The sequence below is a fragment of the Acartia tonsa genome, chromosome 14 (assembly GCF_053477335.1).
Source record: "Acartia tonsa isolate MP-2025a chromosome 14, ASM5347733v1, whole genome shotgun sequence".
NCBI lineage: Eukaryota > Metazoa > Arthropoda > Copepoda > Calanoida > Acartiidae > Acartia > Acartia tonsa.
In genome coordinates, this window is record NC_137273.1 from 34,228,507 (window position 1) to 34,252,660 (window position 24,154).

General features: G+C 32.5%; 2 protein-coding genes across 3 annotated transcripts in view; one reads left to right on the forward strand and one right to left on the reverse strand.

Annotated features, from left to right (window-relative positions):
- The window catches only part of LOC145306504 (uncharacterized), a 354,771-nt gene that overhangs the window by 282,686 nt on the left and 47,931 nt on the right, over positions 1-24,154 (forward strand). The window lies entirely within an intron of this gene.
- On the reverse strand, positions 5,692-18,879 carry LOC145305434 (uncharacterized). Its single transcript, XM_080147051.1, has 7 exons — positions 18,792-18,879; positions 18,354-18,428; positions 17,693-17,748; positions 16,597-16,651; positions 14,273-14,325; positions 9,461-9,500; positions 5,692-5,790 (listed from the first exon to the last, which is right to left on the reverse strand). Exons 1-7 carry the CDS (start codon positions 18,873-18,875, stop codon positions 5,692-5,694), a joined length of 462 nt encoding a protein of 153 aa, XP_080003177.1. The 5' UTR covers positions 18,876-18,879.

Sequence of the window (24,154 nt, forward strand, 5' to 3'; positions counted from 1 at the left end):
GTACCAAATAAATATATTCTGTAATATTTTTATACAGACGGATGAACAAACAGACATACTCTGATTGTAGAGTTTCTATGTATATATGTATCTTTATAATAAAGTAACAGGTTCTATGTGAGTCTTTGTGCACCAAGGGATCTCACTAACCACTGAACCAATATGGTTCTCCTTTACATGGTAGCTTCTTATATGTCCTGGTAAGGTTTATTACTATTTTGGGGAAGGGTACCATCACTATCCCAAGAGAATTAACTCTCAAAAATAAATGTTTTTAACTTTTTCATTAAAAAAACTGTAATTGTAAGGGGGGGTTCGTCTTCCCCCCCAACCTAAGGGCCTCATATGCCTCTAGAGGCGTTGCCGCTGCTAGTAGAGTATCCCATGATATAAAGCAGTAAAGTTTTCTATCTGAATCTCAAAATTAGGCAATTAATTATGAATAAAAAAATCACGCAACCTTTCTTTTTAAAAAATCAATCTTTAAAGTTAATTAATGTGAAAAGTATAAGTTTAAATGAAAAAAAGTCTTTTGTAAGTGCTATTTATTTTTGATGATAAAGATTTTACAAAAGATGTTTTATTGCTATGTTGATCAGAAATATGTTAGAATTTGTTGTTAGGTTTTTTCTACAAATCTTTTTATTGAAAGTCTAAATTTGAAAATTGTGATTTTTTTAAAGCTTATAGTATTTATATAAGTTGTTTGTATCTTTTTGTGAAAAAAAATATTGAAAATTATTTTTTGTTTGTTTTTTATTAAAGATTTTCATATTTTTTTCAATTTTTTTTCAGAACTTAAAATTGAAAAAAAAACCAAAAGACCCCGCTGAAATATTTTGTCTCCACCTGGAATCATCAAGGATTTATGTCTATTTTCACCCTACATAGGTCCCAGGGCTCGGCTCTTACTTTTGTCTTGATTCAATTGTAGCCCACAGTGCAGTGTGTTCATTTTAACCATTAAATTTTTTTTAAAATATTGATGCCAATGTAAAAAGTGAAGCATCTCACCTATCAAATAAATATTAAAATGTAAGTATGTCCATATAAAGAATCCTATATTTAAGCATTTGGGGATGGATACGGAATATATGTTCAGACTACTAAAATAATATTGAATTTAAACTGGGTGTTTTCTTTTTATTTGTCCATGTTCATTTTAGTTTGTTCGGTTTCATTGCCATACTTGTTTCTTAATTATTTGGAATGACAAAAAATTACCTAAATTGTCTTGTCTTGTAAAAATATGACAAAAAGAGTTAAGCTGTTGTGATGTATAGAATATTTATGGAGAAAACATTTAAAATTAGATAATTTAATTAGACAGAAATACAGAAATGGCCGTTGATGTACATTCCCTATGATGACTCCCAAATAACCCTTTCTGTAGATTGAATTAGTAGTTGAAACATTTGAACACTCAACTCAATAAACCAACCAATTAAAATTCAGTAAAAGTACCCAAAGTTTTTAAGCCAACGAAAAGAAAATTGTCTTTGTAAAAATATGACAAAAAGAGTTAAGCTGTTGTGATGAATGAAATATAAAAGGAGAAAACATTTAAAATTAGATCAAGTACTTTAATTAGGTAGAAAATATACAGGGATATAAAGGGATAAGACAATGGCCGATGTGCACCTTCAATGATGACTCAAAAATTACCCCTTCTGTAGATTAAATTAGTAGTTGAAACGTTTGAACGTTCTAATTTTCAAGAAGTTTGTCTATTTTCTCATAACGTAGATCTTCTGGTATAAATGGTAAATTTAAGATAAATATTTGATGATTTATCCATAGTTATTATATCTAAGAAGTATATTATTACTAGAATTGGGCTCGATATAATTATCTCGCTATTGGCTAGGTTTATTCAATGTTTTATTCTTCATACAGTAAAATAATGGGTCTTATCATTCTGGCCAATGAGAGTTTATTACAGATTACTGGACCAATATGAGTTTTAAACATTTATCACTTGGAAAACTTGAGCTCATATATAGACATTTATTTTCTATACAGATCTGTCATGGATCTTGATGCAATAAGGCAGGCTGTTTTGTAAATGTTAAAAATTGGAAGATTTCATCATACAAAAGTTCCCGCAAATAAAAGTATTAAATGATAGTTGTTATTAAAATTCTTACCACATAAACTGTTTCTCCATTAGTTTTAATTTTATTAATATAAATATAGTTTATTTAAGATTAGTATTTGATGATTTATCCATAGTTATTATATCTAAGAAGTATATTTTTGTATAATAGTTGTTATTAAGAATATGATCACATAAACTGTTTCTCCATTAGTATTAGTTCTATTAATCAAAATATCAAACATTGAACTGTATGCCAAGACCAAGTGTAATAGTATTGAAGCAGAAGTGAAATATAAAAGACTAAGATGGCTAGGACATGTGCTCAGAATGGAACATAACAGGATTCAAAAAAAGTGCTGAAGATGGAACCCCACCACTGGTAAACGTTAACAGGGACGACCAAAAATGACCTGGAGGCAAAGCACTGAAAAAGACCTCTTAAATTTAAAATTAACATGGGGAGAAGCTGAAAAACATGCCAAGGACAGGACATCATGGAGGAATAGGGTGGCCGTATTCTCTGGACTACAGAGTCCAACAGAGAGACGCGCCTGAACTGAACTGAATATATATTGTCTTTAAGATTATTATTAGACTATTTATCCATAGTTATTAAATCTAAGAAGTATATTTTTGTATAATAGTTGTTATTGTTAGTACTTAACTCCAACCAAACTTATGATTGATTGCTTAACCCTTATTTTCCCATGGATGGGAGGAAACATTGGGCTTTTTATTGCACCCAAAGTCCCCAAAGTTTTATAATAACTTTTCTCGTATTCATTCGAATCCGGTGGATAGGAAGCGGTTCTCATCCATACGAAAAAACTATGTCTAGCATCGTATTATATCCAGCTTTCTACGAATATAAAAATGTACAATCATAAGATTAAAACCAGTTTTTTAGCCGGTGCCTTCGGCACCTCGGGGCTAAAAAAAACTAGTTTTAATCTTATAATTGTACATTCTATAACCGCGGAAAGCCGTTTATAATACGATGCGAGAAATAACTATTATTTTATTGAATTTTGTTTGGTCAGTTCATTAAATTTAGTGTCCAAACGTCCTAACCACAAATTTTAATCTACAGAAGGGGTAATTTTGTGTATCATCATTGAGGATGTACATCAATTTATCAGCCATTGTGTTATCCCTTTAGATCCCTGATTTTTCCTCTGTCTATTCTCATCTTCCTGTCTCCTTCAAAGTTATCGTCCCCCCCCCCCTATAACTTTTTTGTTAACCAGTCAGGGATTTTAAGAGATAAGACATTGGACGATAAATTAATGTACATCCTCAATGATGATAAACAAAATTTTTCCTTCTGTAGATTTAAATGAATGGTTTTGAACCTCCAATCAATATTTACTTAAAGTACCCTAAGTTTTAAAAATTTTGGGTACTTATATGACTTACAGTCCAATGTCCCCTCCCTACCATCTCTTTGTAAATGTCCCACTAACATTTTGTTCTGAAAGTCTTGTTGTACTTTTCTTTTAAGATAAGCTACACTATAGAACACTAAATGCTCTATTAGTGAATACCTGTCTGCCTGACTATATTTTTTTCATTTATTGAACTATTTCCAAATGTAGCAATCAAATAGTGGATTCGCCCCATCCATTAGGTGTGGAAGATAATCGAACACATTTTATATTGGAATAAAACTTCATGGGAGGTGGGTGGGGATTTATGTATATACCAATCCTGTAATTTTTTCTCTCCGAAAATAGCATAAAACCATGGAATCATCACAGTATATTTACTGAACCTGATCCCATTTGGTCCAGTGGTTAGAAAAAACTTTACCTTAATCCAGAAAGGACAGACATTGTTCTGTTTTGGATTATAGATGTATTATATCCCCCTAGAGGCAAAAGGTGAATGGGGCCGGAGTTTCCCCCCCCCCCCTTCTCTTTCAATTTGATTTTTAAAGTAGCTGTCTATAGTGCCCTAGAAAAATGGGGATGGCTGTCACTGCTTTTGCCTACTTATTCTATGGACGTCAGTGAATACCCTATACCCCATCTCTTTTCTAGGGGTTTTCTTCCTCATTCGCTTTCTCTTTCCCTCTACTAGTACGTCAATAGAATAGGTAGGCCAAAAGCTGTGACAATCTATCTCCATTTTCCTAGAGCACTAAACACAGCCACAATTACTTAACATTTTTTAATTAATTCTTTGTAGAGTTTTATTCTTGTTGTGGTTGTCGCTTTTGTCATTCATTTCTTATATTTTTCTTACAACTTTTACAAGTGTTGTGGCAATACACAGTGGGGCTAAACAACAAAAAAGAGTATTTATAGGTTTATTTAGGGATTATATAGGCCAAAATTAGGAAGTGCTGTAAAGTGTCATGTGTGACGTCATAAAAGTACGTCTAAAAAGGATGGGTGAGAAAAGAAGTGGGAAAAGAAACCCCTAAAAAAAAGATGGACAATAGACGTATTTTATAACGTCACACATGACACTTTCCAGCACTTGGGGTTTTCGGGTTTTATAACTCATTTATCAACTTTTATACTCCCGACGGGATTTTAAAGACTATAATTAGAATTTCAACTTGATTTTCTATCACAAATAGCAGCAGAGAAAATAACATTTCCCATACAGCGTGGAGAACGGACGGACAGACAAAGTAAATTAAAGCATAGCTACTAAAACAAAGCCAATGTTTATAAAGTTTATAAAATATTGCTATTTTTTAGGGAAGCGCCACATAGGTCACAGGATGGTTTAAGGCCATAATAAAGTGTTTTCCTAGATCAGTGCCGTACATGAGAACCTTCTGACACGAGTCTAAATCTCCAATACACTTGGGAAACCTGTATGTTATGTAGTGTTGTATATCTCACATTTCAAGGAATAATTTAAAGATTTTCGTATACAAATTCCCCCCCCCCCAAAACATCCCCCCCCCCCTATAATAATTGGTTGGGTTACTTTTGACACCCTTTTTCTATCCACTTCGGGGGGAAAATAACCCTATGAGGCTTATATGATGCCTGTGTTACCCTAACCATGAGGGGCTACCATGTACTCAGTATAACCTAACTAACATTAAGTAAAGGAAAAACAAACAAACAATTAAATACACTTAATTATTTTCAATTTATTTCCGTTATCTATTAACTTTTTTTACCGCATGATCATAATGTTATTGCTTAATAATCCTCTTTATACTAAAAAATTTCGACATTGTGTTTTGCGTTAGATCCTGCCACTAGGCAACATATTTGATATTTCTTGTGTATTAAAATAAATAAAACTATATAAACATTAAACAATATACCTATGTAAATATTCTGATATTATAATAGTGTTTCAATTTGTTGACTGAAATAAATATTTAATTTGACTTCATATCCCCTATTATCCAAGCAAAAATAACATAAATCAACATGGATGTTGCACCAGATTTTCATGTACTCTGATAAAGTGATACTCACAGCTGGCTAAAATAACGATACACCTCATCCACACCCTTTACCCCATCCCCTCCCTTCCTACTATATGCATTCATAAGGCAAATGAAATAGGGAGAGGGGGAAGATTAGTTTATCTTCCATTCTATTATCCTTTGTTTTGTTAATCTAATGTGAAATATTCCTGATCATATCTCCATAGTCAATAGAATTGCCAGATCTAATAGAAGTTGTAGGACCTGAGTCTGCTACATCAAGATCTATACCCTACAATAATAATTAATATAATTATTAGATCTAATAGAAGTTGCAGGATCCGAGTCTGCTACATCAAGATCTATTTCCTACAAGAATAATTAATATAGTTATTAGATCTAATAGAAGTTGTAGGACCCGAGTCTGCTACATCAAGATCTATTTCCTACAAGAATAATTTATATAGTTATTAGATCTAATAGAAGTTGTAGGACCCGAGTCTGCTACATCAAGATCTATTTCCTACAAGAATAATTAATATAGTTATTAGATCTAATAGAAGTTGTAGGACCCGAGTCTGCTACATCAAGATCTATTTCCTGCAATAATAATTAATATAATTATTAGATCTAATATAAGTTGTAGGACCCGAGTCTGCTACATCAAGATCTATTTCCTACAATAATAATAAATATAATTATTAGATCTAATAGAAGTTGTAGGACCTGAGTCTGCTACATTAAGATCTATTTCCTACAATAATAATTAATATGATTATTAGATCTAATAAAAGTAGTAGGACCCGAGTCTGCTACATCAAGATCTATTTCCTACAAGAATAATTAATATAGTTATTAGATCTAATAGAAGTTGTAGGACCCAAGTCTGCTACATCAAGATCTATACCCTACAATAATAATTAATATAATTATTAGATCTAATAGAAGTTGTAGGACCCAAGTCTGCTACATCAAGATCTATTTCCTACAATAATAATTAATATAATTATTAGTTCTAATAGAAGTTGTAGGACCCGAGTCTGCTACATCAAGATCTATTTCCTACAATGATAATTAATATGATTATTAGATCTAATAGAAGTTGTAGGACCCGAGTCTGCTTCATCAAGATCTATTTCCTACAAGAATAATTAATATAGTTATTAGATCTAATAGAAGTTGTAGGACTCGAGTCTGCTACATCGAGAAGTATTTCCTACAAGAATAATTAATATAAATATTAGATCCAATAGAAGTTGTAGGACCCGAGTCTGCTAAATCAAGAACTATACCCAAACAAGAATAATTAATACATCTATTAGATCTAATAGAAGTTGTAGGAGTCTGCTACATCAAGATGTATACACCAATACAAATCACACTACTGGTACTCAAAGTTTTACTACAAGGATTTCCTGTTTGTTGGCTTTTTATTGAATTTTGTTTGGGGGTTTTAAACTAATACTGTCCAAATTTTTCAACCAATGGTTTTGGTTTACAGAAAAGCTAATATTGATTATCATTATTGGGTTTGTACATTATTTTATCGTTCATTGTCTTATCCCGCATGATCGCTGATGCTATGTTAAAAGTTGTGAGGCCTAAAGTATAAGTAAGTTCGTCCTTTTTATATCACTAGCGGCTTCGCCCCTAGCTTCTAGGGGCTTTTTTCCTGAAGGTTGAGGAGAGAATTTAAAAAATTTTGTTTACATTTTTTTAGATATTTTCTGTATTTTATAACTTTTTATAACTCTTTATAACTTTTTATAACTCTTTATAACTTTTTATATTTATTTATATTGATTTGTATTATTTAAAACCTTTGAATTTTTCTTTTTTATTGTTTTTTTAAATTTCTTTGCCATTAGCCTTTTTGGGGCTTCGCCCCTACAGGAGAAGGAAGTTTTCACAATCTTTTTGAATTTAATAAAACAAAGTTTAAAAGAAGAAAACAAATTTAAAAGAGAAGAAAAATAATTGAAAATATAAAGAAAATATAAAAAATATAAAAATTTATAAAAATATATAAAAACAGAAAAAAAGTAAAATTAGAAAAAAATATGAAAACTTTTTTTTGGGGGGGGGGGGAATTTTCATTTTTTGGGGGGTTGGGGGTGTCCCACCCACCAAGAAAATAGCCTAAAACCACCACAGGACCAGTAGGTATATTCCCTAAAGAGTAGAATCTGATCGGTTCAGTGGTTACCGAAATCTTAAGCTTCGGACGGACGGACGGACGGAAGAACGGACGGACAGACGGACAGACATCAAGCTACTTTGTATTATAGATAAAATCCAGGGATCGTAAGGGATAACACTATGACTGATAAATTTATGATAAACAAAAATACACCTTCTTGAAATTAAAATTAGTTGAACACTGCTAGTTTTAAACAATTAAGATTTCTTAAAAGTACCCAAAGTTTTGAGACAGTAAATGGCAGGTCATGATTTTAAAACTTTGGGTACTGAAAACTTATCTTTTCACTTTTTTCGCGGATTTTTTTCATTAATAATTAACATGAATTTCCTTTTATTTGTTTAAAATAATGACGCAATTGTTAGTAAGGAAAAGGTAAAAGAATATAAATAATTTTGCATTGTTCTAAGAATCAGGGGTCTAAAAGGATAAGACAATGACCCTAATTTTAATACACAAAATTACCCCTTCTGGAGATTACAATTATTGGTTGAAACTTAGAAACACTTACTTTAATGAACCAACCATTCAAAATTCGATAAAGTTTCTAAATTTGTTGAGCGAATTAATAAGAAAATGTTATTATAAATTACCTCTTCTGGGGATTATAATTAGTGGTTGAAACTTAGAAACACGTACTTTAATGAACCAACCATTCAAAATTCAATATTGTCTCTAAAGTTGTTGAGCGAATTAATAAGAAAATGTTATTATAAAACTTTGGGGACCAGTTTAATAAAGAGCGCAATGTTCCCTCCCTCCCTGGCTAAGAATGATAAATACAACAAATTTTTTATTCTAATGGTAACCCACCCACTCTAATTGTTTGCTCGAGAAAACACAGGGAGGGAGGGGACATTGGACTGTTAATTTAACTTTAACCAAAGATTTATAACCATGATATATTATTCGTTGGCTTGAAAACTTTGGGTACTTTTTAAAATTTTGATTGGTTGGTTTGAAACTTGTAGTGTCAAAACTTTATAACCAATATTTTGTTAGTACGGAAAAGGTAACTTTGTTAACATCAAATAGGATGTTAATCAATTTATCTTCCATTGCCTAATCCCTTAAGATCTCTAAAGGAAAAACAAGAATGATAATCTCTAAAAGCATTTTCATTCATCTATCTCTCTAATCATCTTCATATGTATCTCTATATCTGTAATACAAATTAGATTGATGTCTGTCCGTCTGTCTGTCCGCCTGTCCATCCGTCCGTCTGTTCCTAAAGATCTCAGTAACCACTGAACCGATTGGATTCTACTCTTCTGGGAATATATATATATATACTGGTCCTGTGGTGGTTTTTAGCTATTTTCTTGGGATGGGACACCCTCAACCTCCCCAAAAAACTTAGTTTTTTAGGGAGTTGATTTAAAAGGTTGCAGCTGGTGCTGGTGCAACAGAGGTTCATATTTTTTTACCTCTTGGGGCAAAGCCCTTTGAGGATAGGTGCGAATCCGCTAGTGTATGTAAATGTATATTTGTCCATCTTATTTAAAATCTATCTAACCTTATACCTTTATATTATTCTTTTTGTCCATCTATCCATTCATCTATAATTCCATCTATCTAATATCCATATCTAACTTTTCATTTATTATCTTCTAATTACCAGCTAATATACTATATATGTATGTATATTCATCTTTTTATACTCCTATCTAACTATCTATCTATTCTTCAATCTGTCTATCGATTTAAATATCCATCTATAATTTAATATCTACAATCTACAAGTTAATCTACAAATTGTTACCTTTAATGTATCAACAAGGTGTTGAATGGTATTCCAATCACTAACAAACATTTTAAATATATGTAATAATCATGTGTTTATAACTTTTTTCTTATCCCCGCCCCCCCCCCCTTTAAGAGGCCTCTAAAATTGGATTTAGATTAGATTTTCAAAGAAGCATTTTAATTTATAGAGCAAATGATAGCTAAAACCGTTACTATAGGCATGATAAAATTGTCCTACCAATTTTAAACTTGTCCTAAAGATTTCAATAAAAGTTGGGTGTTAGTTAGAAACCATAGCATCTCTATTATCATTACCAGAATGTCCGTATGTCCTTTTTAAACATTATGATTTTAGGCTTTTTTAAGAACAACATCTTCTTATATGATTTTTAATTACTGTAATAATGAAATAAGGATTCCTAGGACCATCAAGCAAAGCATCACTATAAGTGTTGAAATGTAAGTAAGTCCATAATAAGCAGAAATAAGAGAAATTTTGTGTTGGTTGTACGGATTTTTTGTTCAGACCTCTACTTACTGTGTAGTTACTCTATATAAAGAACCTTTGCTTTTATGGATGTTATCATCCTTTTTTTTCTTCTAAAATTATAATAATGATTAATAGAAACTCTTTTCTAAAAACTTAAAGTGTTCAATTACAAATTGCAAAATGTGTATTTTTTCCAAATGAAATTGTAAGGTAAAATAAGTTTTTTTGTGTTGTACATGTGTAAAAGTTTTCTATGCAAGGAAATTTATAACCTAAAGTTAAGGTTTTCAGAGACCTCTTTGTAAAACAAGGATGATAATATTTACGAAAATGAAGCTGGAGCTTTTCCATAAAGTGCCTACCAAGCAAACCCCCTCCCCCATAATTAAAAGTATATTTAAAAATCAAATGTAATCAAATCTTTAAAAACCCATTGAGGGCACTGTACTTAATATAACCTAACCTAACCTGACCTAAAATAATAAATAAACGAATAAAAACCACTCCCTCAACCCTCTTATTCACAATTTTTTTAAAGGGGGGGATTCTGTGAAATGAAGATGGTGCTTTCCCAAAAAGCACTCACCCCCCCCCCCCCAAGATAAGAGCGCTTGGGGAATCTTTTTTCTTATAATTAATTGTCCAAATCATTGTCCCTTGATACATAAAGGGGCTAAATATGTGGATTTTTGTAATAAGTGGGGTAGGGGCTTTGTGTGTCCAAAATTGATTGAAAGCAACAACAATTTCTATTAGATTTAATGAAAATCTAATAAGTATTTGACCCATGACTGTGGCTCAACAAATAGTGCATCCGCTCGTTGTTGGGGAGGTGATAAGTTCGAATCTTAACTTAACACCACATCAAAACTTAAGATTTTTTTAATGGTTCCTACTGCTTTTATGTCATGTGTGCGACATTAATAGTTAGAGTAGAGAAATACCTCGGCCCAAAACAGGCGAAATTCCTTACCATGCACAGATAGGACTTCTCAGACAAAGGTCGAGCAATCAAAGAGTTAGTTGTCTGATGCGTGTTACTTAACCTAAAACCCCGGGTGTTTGGACAGAAAAGGAGACATTTGGCTGCCCTTGGTTATCCTATCCTAGGTTGTTGTTTGAGTGTAAGGACAGCATCTCCTCCCGTATAAAGTAAGTCTTTGAAAATCCTAACTTTCTTATGCAAACTTAAAGTTCTTTAATTACGGGAAGGATGCCAGCAAATGGGCCACAATTTTAAACATCCACAAATATAATATACTTTTATTTTATGCATTATTTTTTAATGTAGTAATTGTGTTTAATTGTTTTATTGTTGCTGTATCAGAAAGGGAGTGCTCCTTGAGTCATTCGTCATGCTCCTTGAGTCATTCGTCATGCTCTTTGTGAAAATTTCCTATGCCTATAAAACCTTACTCCGTTGGATCAGAAAAGACGACATTTCCTCTAATTTCACCTCTGATAGTGCGGCATTTGTATGCTTAAGATCTTAGTTACAGCTTAAATATAAGTTAATTTGTTAATTAGTAAAGCTTCAAGTAATTAATACAACTTTTAAAAAATTTAGAAAATGATTAAAGTCCCTCCACAGATTATAACGTCATACGATAAAATAACTAACTAAAGGCCAGCATAAATTTTACCATTGGTCAATTACAATGGCCTATACTGGCCTCTCATAAGCTATTCTATCGTATGACGCCATAATCTGTGGAGGGACTTTACTTGTACTCTTCAAACCAGACATCCTATAAAAGGAATAAGACAATGGGAGATAAGTTGATGTATGTAAGAATGATATACTAATTTATTAAATTCTATACATTGAAATAAATAATTGAAAATTTGGATACTTTCAGTTTAAACCATTCCATCAAGATTAAATAAAAGTACCCAAAGTTTTTAGTCAGCTAAAAAGTTTAATGGGTTAGAAAACTTTGGGTACTAGTATAATTTACACTCCATTGGCCCCAATATTATATCCTAAATATACATCAATTTTATTATAATTATTCTACCACTCCTATTAAAAATACAGAATAGGCCAGGTAAAGTTTAAAACAAAGTTAAATGTACTACTCTTCCCCCCCCCCCCCCTCTTTACTGAATTCCAAGGTTGGAAGGGACATTGACTATTTATTACACTAGTCCCCAAAGTTTAATGATAACGTTTCTTTTTCTTTTGCTTAACAACTTTGGGAGTTTTTTTTTAAATTTTGATTGATTCATTTATTAAGTCTTAAAGTGTATAAACGTTTCAACAACTAATTGTAATCTACAGGAAGGGTAATATTTTTTATAATCATTGGGAATATACATAAGTTTTTTCGGTCATTGTCTTATCCCTTTAGATCCTTGTTTAATTCCTAGCTAGATAACTTTCTTACTCTAATTAAGGAAAATGCCTATATTTACATTTTATATAATTCTTATCAGGAATTTTCAGGGATAAGACAATGAATTATAAATGACATCACTTCTTCGATATTACTTTTTTCTAGCAGATATTAGAGTTTGAGTTTGTATTTTTGGATGAAAAAACATGAGAAACTTAGATATGAATATTTGATAGAATAGTTATTTATCGCATCGTATTATAGACAGCTTTCCGCGGATATTAAAAGGAAAAATTACAGGATTAAAACCAGTTAGCACCAAGAAGCCGAAGGCCAGTACAATCAAAACTGGTACCCATTTTATGATATTTTTTTATTATTCGTACTAAAAATACGATGCTTTGTATTGGTAAGAGTTGGTTCTAATCCAGCGGATATTGATAGGTTTCGAGGCCATACTGGAAAAGTACATTTTGAAATATTATGAAAACACATATTGTTGAGGATAACAAGAATGTCCGTGTGCATGTTCACAAGTAGGTCAGCACAAAATAATAAAATTTTGTAAAAATATGTCTGTTTGTATTTCTGTGTGTCTGTCTGCAATCACAAACCTTTAGTTGATACAAGGTTCATTATTTAGGCATGTTTTGGGTTTCTTTTTTGGAAGCTGTCAGACATATTTTTTTTTTAAAAAGCCTTTAGAGTTTCACCACTCAAAAAACGAATACTAATACCAGGGAGTGAGGGAGAGGACATTTAGCTGTTGCTAATTAAACTAGTCCCCAAAGTTTTATGGTAAAGTTTTCTTATTCGTTGGCTTTATAACTTTGGGGACTGAAATAAAATTTTCATTGATAGGTACATTAGGTTTAGTGTCCAAACGTTTCAACCACTAATGTAATGTACAGAAGGGGTAATTTTGTGTACCATCACTGGAGATGTACATCAATTTTTCGGCCATTGTGTTATCCCTTTAGATCCATGAATTCTACCCAAAATAAAAATAATTCTAATAAAAATACCCCCTCCCCTTCCATATTTTTCAATTTATATCAAACAAAATCGTGGAAGGGGTCATGTGCTTGACTAGGCAATTTAAGGGGAATAGTCAAAAAGGCATTATAGTGTATCTACTTCCCTAAAAACTTTTTGAAATATCTGAATATTTTTATTGAACAAAACATGAAAACTTCAAGAACAAAATATATCATACACAGCAAGATATGATATATTATCAGTTAGGGAGGGGACATTGGGGTGTAGAAAATACACTGGTACCCAATGTAGTTATTTAACTAGGTTAGCCTATTTGTTAGCTAAAAAAAACCTTGGGTATTTTTAATTAATTTTGATTGCTTAATTCCAAATTAGTAGTGTTCAATCTTTTTTACAAATAAATTTAGCCAACAGAAGGGGTAATTTAGTTTATCATATTTTAGGTTGTAAATCATTTTATTTTTTATTGTCTTATCTAAAATCCCTGTATAGTAGATGGATAGATAGACAGTGATAATAATGGTATGCTTAGAATTATAACAGTAATAGAAAGAGAAAGATATTTGATTATTACTTACTAGTAGATTTGCCCCCTAGAGGCCTCTATGGGCAATTGAGGAAAAGATTGGGGGTTAGTTGATCCTTTACTTTCAATTTTAATTTTAAGGAAGTTTTTTAGGGATATAATTCTCAGGGGAGCGTAAGGTTACCTCCCCAAAATTAGTTATAAACCTTTAACCTTCTTAATGGACATTAAGAATAATTAGCAAGATACTTGCATGCATGACACAGACAGACAGGCATCCTTTTACTTTTATAAAAGCCATAAGGATAAGATACTGTAAATAGATGAGTGAAATAAACCTACACATTTAGATAAAGTTAAATACTTTGTAATTGAAGAAATTAAAAAAAAGACAAAAATATTCAACAATTTAAAGAATTACTGACAAATATTATGTATAGCAGTCTCGCCACTACTAATAATGTATTAAAAATGTTCCTTGAATTTTCAGAATTAATCTCCAAGTAGATCTCTAGTTCCCCAGGCTTCGTCTAATTACATTTCTATTCTTTATATTTATATTTTGATCAAATAATAGAACACGGCATTCATGCACTCTTTCCCCAAAAGCTCAAAAATCAGCTAAAAAAAGTAATGTTGCATTAAGTCTCCCCCCCCCCCCCCCCCACAAAAAAAAGACAGAAGCAAAATAAAAATTTAAGATCCTTAGTCATAATCCTTTTATGAATCAATTTCCTTATTCTGCAAAGAAATTAGGGTCAGGGCACCTCACATATAGGCCCTGCAGGGTTAGGGTCCCCCGTAGAAGTTAGGCAAAAAGAAAAAAGCTACTAACTCCCCTTAATTTCAAATTAATTATAAATGGGGGGAATTCTGTGCTCGCTAGGAAACACAACTTTTTAAATAAGACATATTATATCTCACGCCAGGCTACAATTGAATCAAGATAAAAGTAAGTGCCGAGCTCTGGGACCTATGTATGGTGAATTTAGACAGAAAACCATAATGTTTCCAGGTAAAACCAAAATATTTCAGCAGGATCTTTTTGAGAAAATTAGATTTGAAAATTTCAATTTCAATTTTCACCCCCTAGGAGTTGCCGCATAATCATGACAAGAAAAGCAAAGATTATTTATTTAAAAGAAGGTGTATCAACTTTTTTTTATAGCTAGCCGGTTCTTTTAGTAAATAGTAGATGTAAAATTTTTCATAGAATTCAGATATGCAATCGTTTTTTTGTAGACCTCTTATTTTTTAAGTAATTTAAGTTTAAAAAAAAAAGATTAAGTCGATTTTAAGGTACTAAAACGCAACAAAAAAAAAGGAAGAAAATGTCCATTATGTACAAAAATAGTAAGATCTTTAATTTGACACCTTACTTTTTGAATTTTGTCAGGTAATTATTGAAAAAATTGATTTTTTTAAACCCACGAGAATAAAAACTTTGAACTTAATTTTATCATTTCACAGGTAAAAAAATATGGGTTCATATATACCTTTAGAATCAGAAAAATATTACAAATCCATTGAAAGCAAAATTGAAAAAAAAGTAAAAAAATAAAAAATAAACAAATGGCCAATTATATTTTTTGTTCAGGCAACACTTTCGTCTTCCCTTTTTTACCCCCTCTTTACCCCCTTCCCATTTTTATACTCAATTCAAGAATTAAGACGTTGCCTGTATAATATAATATGATATTTTCATAAAATTCCTTTTATTGTAGTTTATATACTATATTGTAAACTTTTCTTTCAATTTTGCTTACAATGGATTCGTAATATTTTTCTGATTCTAAAGGTATATATGAACCCATATTTTTTTACCTGTGAAATGATAAAATTAAGTTCAAAGTTTTTATTCTCGTGGTTTTAAAAAAAAAATCGATTTTTTCAATAATTACCTGACAGAATTGAAAAAGTAAGGTGTCAAATTAAAGATCTTACTATTTTTGTTCATAATGGCCATTTTCTTTCTTTTTTTTGTTGCATTTTAGTACCTTAAAATCGACTTAATTTTTTTTTTTTAAACTTAAATTACTTAAAAAATAAGAGGTCTACAAAAAAACCGATTGCATATCTGAATTCTATGAAAAATTATACATCTACTACTTACTAAAAGAACCGGCTAGCTAAAAAAAAAAAAGTTGATACACCTTCTTTTGAACAAGTTTGCTTTTATAAAGTTCTTCATAAAACCACTCCTGAAGGGAGTTAATTAATGGCCATTTTATCAGTTGCTTTGCTAAGTTCAGCCTTATATAAATCATATATAGAGAGGTTTTATGAAAGACTTCATAAAAGCAAAGATGTTCAAAATTTTAAATAAATAATCTTTGATTTTCTTGTCATGATTATACGGCAACTCCTAGAGGGTGAAAATATAACCCGAAATTTTCAAATCTAATTTTCTCAAAAAGATTTCGCTTAAATATTTTGGTTTTACCTGGAATCATCATGGTTTTATGTCTAATTTCACCATACATAGGTCCCAGAGCTCGGCACTTACTTTTGTCTTGATTCAATTGTAGCATGGCGTGATCTAAATCTATCTAGAATTATAGATTTATATATCAAAAGGAATTCAAAAAGTTATGAAAACAAAAGAATGTAATGGTCTTTGTAGCACATTAACATGGCCTACAGAGCAACGACGGAGGAAAATCAGTGATCTGTTTTGAACACCAGCCAAGAAATTCACATTTTCCCCTCTTCCATTCCTTAAGACTGACAGTTATTTTTAATTATGGAGTAGCTTCGCTACTTATTAGAGAGGCTTCTGTATAATAAAGAATAAGTCCTGCCGGATGTTCTCTTGACTCTATGTGAACCAGATTCATATTGTTGTCCTCAAATGCTCTAAAATAAACAAAGACGTCCAAGCTTTTTTCATGGGGGGGGGGGGGGTAAAAATTCAAAAGTTTGGGGGGTTATTCTTTTTATCATATAGGCAAGGAAGTCCAAGCTTTATACTTTTTATGAGGGCAGTAAAAATTCAAACTTAAATTATTTTTTGAGGGGAAGGGGGGGGGGGGGAGTAATTAACCCTTTACTTCCCCCCCCCCCCCTCCATTGGACGTCCTTGAAAATAAAGGTATTCATTTTAATTAATATATTATTACTTGGATATTGCACCAGATTTTCAAATTTCATATACTCTAGTAAAATGGAACTTAACAGCTGGCTAAAATACTGTTACCCCACCACCCCCTTAACCACATCCCCACACCTCCTACTGGGTGAACGAACTGACCAATAAATGAGGTCCATATACATTAGCAACCTAAATTAACGCGAAATTTCTCCATTTTCCTATTTAAAGCAAGCTATTAATATTTTGATTTCATAATTACAAATATTCTTCTGTAAAAGTAACAGTCTATCTGTTTGTCTGCGTGTATATCTGTATGTATTAATAACCGCTGAACATGTTTCTCCTTTACAATGTAACTTCTCATAGGTTATTGGAACTATTTTGACAGAGGGTACCTCTTTTCCCTCCCAAGAAAAATTACCACTAGAAAACAATATTACCTTCACCCATTTTTTTTCCTTTTCTAAAATGATAGAAATGAAAGTGGGTGATGGGTCGTCTACTCCCCCCCCCCCCCCCCCCCCTCCCGCTTAAATTTAATTTCATTTCTCGCATTCATTCACAGCCGATTAATATCCGGTGGATTAGAACCGGTTCTCATCCATACGAAAAAAACGATGTCTATCTTCGTATTATATCCAGTTTTCTACGAATATAATTTAACAATCATAAGATTAAAACTAGCTATTTTAGCCCGTGCCTTTGGCATCTCAGGGCTAAAAAAACTGGTTTTAATCTTATAATTGTACATACATTTTATATCGGCGGAGAGCTGTTTATAATACGTTGCGAGAAATAACTATTACCTGACAGCCCTAGAAAGACCAACCATGCCTGAGCCAAGGCTGAATATCACAGCAGTCTAAATTATTTAATTCATCCTTACAAAAAGTCTATTTGTCTGTACCGTATGATCTTCCTAACCGCTAAACCTATATGGTCCTCATTTACAGAGTAGCTTCTCATTGGTCCTGGGAAGGTTTGTAACTATATTTGAGGAGGTTACCATCAACCTCACAAAAAATAGCCCCTAGAAAAATCACCACCCTCCCCCTCACCCAAAACCAACCATTCCCCCTGAAATGCACCTAGAGTCCTCTAGGGCTTCGCCGCTAGAGTTATATAAAGTAGTAATAATTTTGTTTTGGCTTTCCCTTAAGATGTTGTTAACCACTGAACCAATTGAGTTTTAAAATGTAAAGGTTGCGTGGATTTTTTAACATACGAGGTTGCGTAATTTTACATTTGAATTTGTTAATTTTTTCTGCTAAGCTATTCTGTACTAGACAGGGACCTAAAGAGATAAGACAATGGACGCAAAATTGATGTTCTTCCCCTATCATGATAAACAAAATTACCCTGTCTATAGTTTGGACACTAATCATAATCTACAGAAGAGGCAATTTTGTTCATGTACATTAATCTATCGTCCATTGTCTTATCCCTTAAGATTCCTGATTGAAATACCTTTAGTATGCCTTTTTCATTTCTGAAATGAAGAATTCCACCATGCTGAAGAGATGATAATTGTCTCTCCTCTTCCTTAATATAAACAAGCTTTAAAACATCAATAAAAGCGAAGCTAAACAAATCAGAAAGACAGACAAACGAACATTAAATACTATACGGGAATCATGCCAAGTTTGAAATCTATAGGACAAATTTGATATATTTAAACTAATAATAAGCCAAATGAAAATACATATGGACCATAATTTTTTCTGCCTGTTCTACAAATGACTTCCAGGGCCATTTTATCCTATTCTGAAATAAAGCAACCTATCCTTTCCTGAGGAATTGATTGTTCCCCCCTCCTATGCAGATACAGAGCTACCAACCCTTTTCCTTGGCATTCATTGTTCCCACTTCCTGTACAGATTCAGAGGTACCAACTCTTTTCCCTACCTGTTCTACTACAGACTGCCAGAGCCATTGTTCTCCCCTCCTGTGTAGATAAAGAGCTACCAACCCTTTTCCAGAGGCATTCATATTTAATTCTGAAAAATTTATCATAATTTACAGATTACCGGAGCAAGAAAGTGGACAAAAATTTATGTACACCTTCCAATGAAACAGCGTAAAGTGCCTCCAAAAATGACGTCATACAATACAAGTGACCAATGAGAGGCTAGTATGAATTATACCATTGATCAATTACAACGGCCTATGGGCAATTGAGTGGAGGGAGAATGGAGGGGGGGGGGGGGGGGAGTCAACCATTCACTTTTAAATTTATCTTTTAACCCTTTACAGTCGGGCCCCTTGCCGCACCTTAATCGGTCGGAAGGGGGGGGGGGGGGGCTTTTTTTGTGCAAGTCCCCTGTTTGATAATGAATTTCCGACCTTTTTTAAGTTTAAGTCAATTTTCGCTTCCTTCACCCTTTTATTTAACAACCTTTGTTTTTAGGTCTTTTTTTATTTAAAAATTTCAAACGGCTGTAATTTTCTTATTTTTGAAGCTAGAAGAAAAAATTTTTACCAGAAAATGTTTATTTTTATGTAAATTTTACATTAGAAATATCAAAATATAAATTTCAGCGGCCGCAGCTGTACTTGGCAGCTGCCAGCCGCCGTAGTCGGCGGTCGGCGGGAAAACGGCGGCGGATATGAATTTTAATACGTTATGGAGACATGTAAGAAAAGCTTAAGTTTAAAATTTGAAGTCTCTAAGTCAAAAATTGCGGCCACAGGAGCCTTTTACAGATTTCTGGAGACCTGGAGGATCAGGACCTGCAGGATCATACCTGGAACCTGAAAGTGACTTGAACACCTGTATTTCATATAAGGATGTACTACTAGAGGATTTTTTAGTATTTTGGTATGATAAAATGCTTTGTTTTAGTCAAAAAATATTTTTGCTTTTTACCTGGATGACCCTGCCAGGTTTGCTGGCATCCTGTGCCCGCCAGGATGTAGATATTCAAAAAATTCCAACTCTCAGTTATGTGTCATACCCATACTTAAAAAGTCAAGCAGTTTGGGCTCTTTATCTTTCACACACAGAAAATGAGATAGAAAAAACCGGATGGGGGGGCGTTCAACGCCCCCCCCCCCCCGACCGTTAAGGGTTAAAGAAACCAAGAAAAAGGGCGATTTCTCTTGTGAGGGTTATGGAACTCTCCTCTGAAACAGATGAAAATATTCCTTGGATCTATGAAAAGCTTAACTGTAAATTAGAACCATATCAGTTCAGCGGTTAGTAAGATCCTTTGCTACACACATTAACACACACCATAGACATCAATTACACTTCCAACCCCCACTCCACTAACTCCAATCCCCCTACCAAAAAAGTCTAGCCACGCCTATAGATAGAATATGTTAAATGTATCCCCAGAGACTCTTACAAAGTGTCAGATAAACCATGGAAAAGCAAAGAATCCCAGGGACCTAAAGGGATAAGACAATAACATCTATAAAAATGTGGATAAACAAAATTACCCCTTTGAAAGGTTTCGGTGCCACTATAGTATAGAACCAACCATTCAGAATAAATTAAAGTACTCACAGTTTTAGTGCCTCTGAAAGACTCCAAATATCTTATATTTTCTAGTCAAGGGTTTTATACTATAAAGCGGCTAGGCCCCTAGAAGCTTTAAGTTTTAAATATATGTGTTACGGTCTCAATCCAGACAAGAACGATTTTTCAATTATGACGTATCATACGTCCAGTTATAGAAGCCTTGGCCAGGAATGGGATGAATGACAAAGAAGGTGATTGTCAAGTTTTATTAAACTCATAAAAGCGGTTAATAAACCTGCAAAAATATACAGAATTAGTACATTTAAAACATTATAAATAAGATATTAAATAATTATTCATACTGGAAAAATCAATTGGCGTTATGACCGATTGGCCTTGTTTAATTTTTAAGAACTAAATAAAAATTCAGGCTAGAACAAAATGCTGCGATTCATTTTACCCATACCTCTGACGCCAGAGGCACCGGAGACAAAAAAAAAGGCCGTCTTTACATTATTACTCAAACCTCGAACAGTATACAAAAAGTACCATTAAAATGTCAGAAACGATTTTCATCTTTTCTAAAACAAAACCATTTCCAATACAATATGTTATATCTAAGATTATAGTAGTAATTGACTAATTAGATTATTAGCCAAGTCATTAAAAAAATTACAAGGATGACAACATCCATAAAAGCGAAGCTCTGAAACGATAGGACAAATGGACATTAACACCTGTATAGTGTCAGACTCAGAACTGAATAAAGTAGAATATAAATGAATAAGAGACAAAGCAAAATTGTGAATAAATTTGTTGAAAAACTTTTTGATACAGGATAATGTTTATGGATATACTTACATTTTAGGACTTGATTATAGAGTAGCTTTGCTTTTAATATTGTACTTTGTTGTCACGAATAATTAGATCACATAAAAATTTGTTGTTAAAAAAGTAAAAAATCAACATGTTTAAAATGGACGTACGGACATTCTGGTAATGATTATAGAGTTGCTACGCTTTCTAAATCGTACCTTACTACTACAGGAATCACCATGCAAAGTTTAAAATCGATAGGACAATTATAACATGCCTAAATTAACAAAAAAAGCTATCTGTCTCGGACGGACGTACGGACGGACCGACCCTAATTACAGAAAAGCTTCGCTTTTACAAAGGATGATAACATCCATAAAAGCTGAGCATAAAATAATATCGCAATAATTTTAGCAACCTATCAAACACTTTTTTAAAATCTAAAACACTTTAATTCAAATTTTAAATATTCAATCACATTTTGTGTCCTATTATATAAAGTAGTAAGCTTTTTTTGTTTTTGGCGAAGGATCTCGCTAACCGCTAAACAGATATTGTTGTCCTTTAGTTAGGCTTCTTAGAAGTCCTGAGATGGTTTTAGGCTATTTTTCGGATTTTCCATATCCATTCGAAGAGAGTCCCTGGATGCTAGGGGCGCAGCCGCTAGTAATTATTAAAGTAAAAGAATAGAGGGGGGCTTGAGCTATATGTAACTCTATCCCTGCGCCGACTTTCAATTGGGTCTTTAAATATAAGCCCAAAGCGTCGAAATTATAAACACAGCCAAGTCGATACAAAAGAGCAGGAAACAAAGAAAAAAGTTCCCGCAACAAGTTGTCTGGGTTATACATCATACTTATTATAAATTAATCACTTGACAATTAAAATCCCTATTTGGAATATACATAAATAAACAACAGATATACTTAACGGTAGCTAAACAAACCAGACAGACAAACGAACATTAAAAGTAAAATGTTTAACAATATTTAGAAGTTTAGATAAAATTCTATGTCCCAAAATTACTTGAATACAAGATGCCTTTTACGGACTTACTTACATTTTAATACTTGATTATAGAGATTATTCGCTTATAATTTATAATGTCTAAGTAATAAATATATAAATCATTACTCAATAAATCAGATGAATTATATCACTACATCATATGAAATATTTGAAACAAAAAGTTTTGAAAATCAGTATGCTTAAAATAGACCTACGGATTTTCGGGTGGGTATTATAGAGTTGCTACGCTTTCTAAATTGTATGTTACTATTATGGGAATAAAACTGCAAGGTTTAAAATCAGTAGGACTATTGCAACATATTTACTCTATATTGTAAGCGCACAAGTGAATGAATCAACAAGTTGTATGAGACTAGTGTAATATCCAATATAAAGAATGTATATAATATATATCCACTATCAAATCCTTAAGAAACACTCTAAATATATTCTCAACCAATAGAGGTAGTAAATAGATATACAGAAAAATACTAGCTACTCTATATATTGTAGGAGCACAAGTGAATGAATCAACAAGTTGTTTAAGACTAGTGTAGTATCCAATATAAAGAATATATAATATATATATCCACTATGAAATCCTTAAGAAATACTCTAAATATATTCTCAACCAATAGAGGTAGTAAATAGATATACAGAAGAATACTAGCTACTCTATATATTGTAGGAGCACAAGTGAATGAATCAACAAGTTGTTTAAGACTAGTGTAGTATCCAATATAAAGAATATATAATATATATATCCAATATGAAAACCTTAAGAAATACTCTAAATATATTCTCAACCAATAGAGGTAGTAAATTGATATAAAGAAGAATACAAATTGTTCTTTAACAAATATCCTCAATTGCCACCAGTCCCTTGCTTCCAATAAAAAATCTATCTAAGGGGGGGGGGGAGGGTGGTGATTGGAAGGTTATCAAACAAAATTCGTTTAAAGTTTAAATATAAAAGTTTTAATGCATTTTTTGTTGGAGGGGGGGGGGGGGGGGGTGGCATTTCTTTTGGAATGGTTAGCCTACTTTTACCGTGAAAAACTGTGAAAAATAATAAGCTTCCCTTAAAAATATAGTAATTAATTTCCAAAAGGGTAGCCTCACTTAGTTAAAATATAGGTCTCACAGGGTTAGGTACTTAACAGGGTTTAGGTATAAAGAAAAAACAACACCCATCCTAAGTAATTTCATTTCATGACAGTGTGTGCTTGCTATCACTTTAGGGAAAACACCTATTTTTCTTTCATGAAAATTATTTGCTATCTAAATATTTACTATGTCTATTGGCCAACACTTTATTGCGAGCCCATCAATATAAAAACAAAAATAACAAGAGAGAAAAGAGGGATTTTCTATTTATTGGTTTCGTTATAAACTTTTCTCAGTGTGAGAGTGTATTTAATTTTTGTTGTGAAGCTACTTTATTATTATAATAGCGGTTGCGCCCCTAGCATCTAGGGGCTCTATATTTGAATTGGGATAAAGGGCAGAAAAATAACTTAAAACCATATCCAGACTTATTTATAAAGATAAAATAGCCTAAAACCATTTCAGGGCCTATACGAAGCTTTCCTCTAAAGGAGAACCGTATCGGTTCAGTGGTTAGCGAGATCGCAAACAAAAATGTTTAGTACTTTATGTTATAGGATATACTGGCGGCTAAGTCACAGGGGGATAGCGGGACAAAGTGTCTAAAAAATTAGCCATGTGACGTCATAAAAATGAGGGGTTATCAATATCCATCTCTTTTTCAGGGGTTTTCTTTCCCAATTCTCCTTTCCTCTCCCTCATTTTTATGACGTTACATGGCTATTTTTGAGACACTTTTTCCCGCTACCTGGGGGCCTTTAGATGCAAGGGGAGATGGTACTCTACTCTCCACTATTCAATTTTAGTTTTTGAAAGAAAGGGAAAATAATTCAGGGGGTAAAGTATTTTAATTAAGGGTCAATTTTCCTCAATG

What these genes read in the sequence shown, in the direction of transcription:
- LOC145305434 (XM_080147051.1), bottom strand. Translation starts at nt 18,875, where the DNA reads ATGAATGCCTCTGGAAAAGGGTTGGTAGCTCTTTATCTACACAGGAGG. An exon ending in ATGAAAAAGGCATACTAAAG is followed by an intron (nt 17,749 to 18,353) that starts GTATTTCAATCA and finishes TAAATAATTTAG; the next exon opens with ACTGCTGTGATATTCAGCCT. An exon ending in ATTAATTCTGAAAATTCAAG is followed by an intron (nt 9,501 to 14,272) that starts GAACATTTTTAA and finishes AATGTTTGTTAG; the next exon opens with TGATTGGAATACCATTCAAC.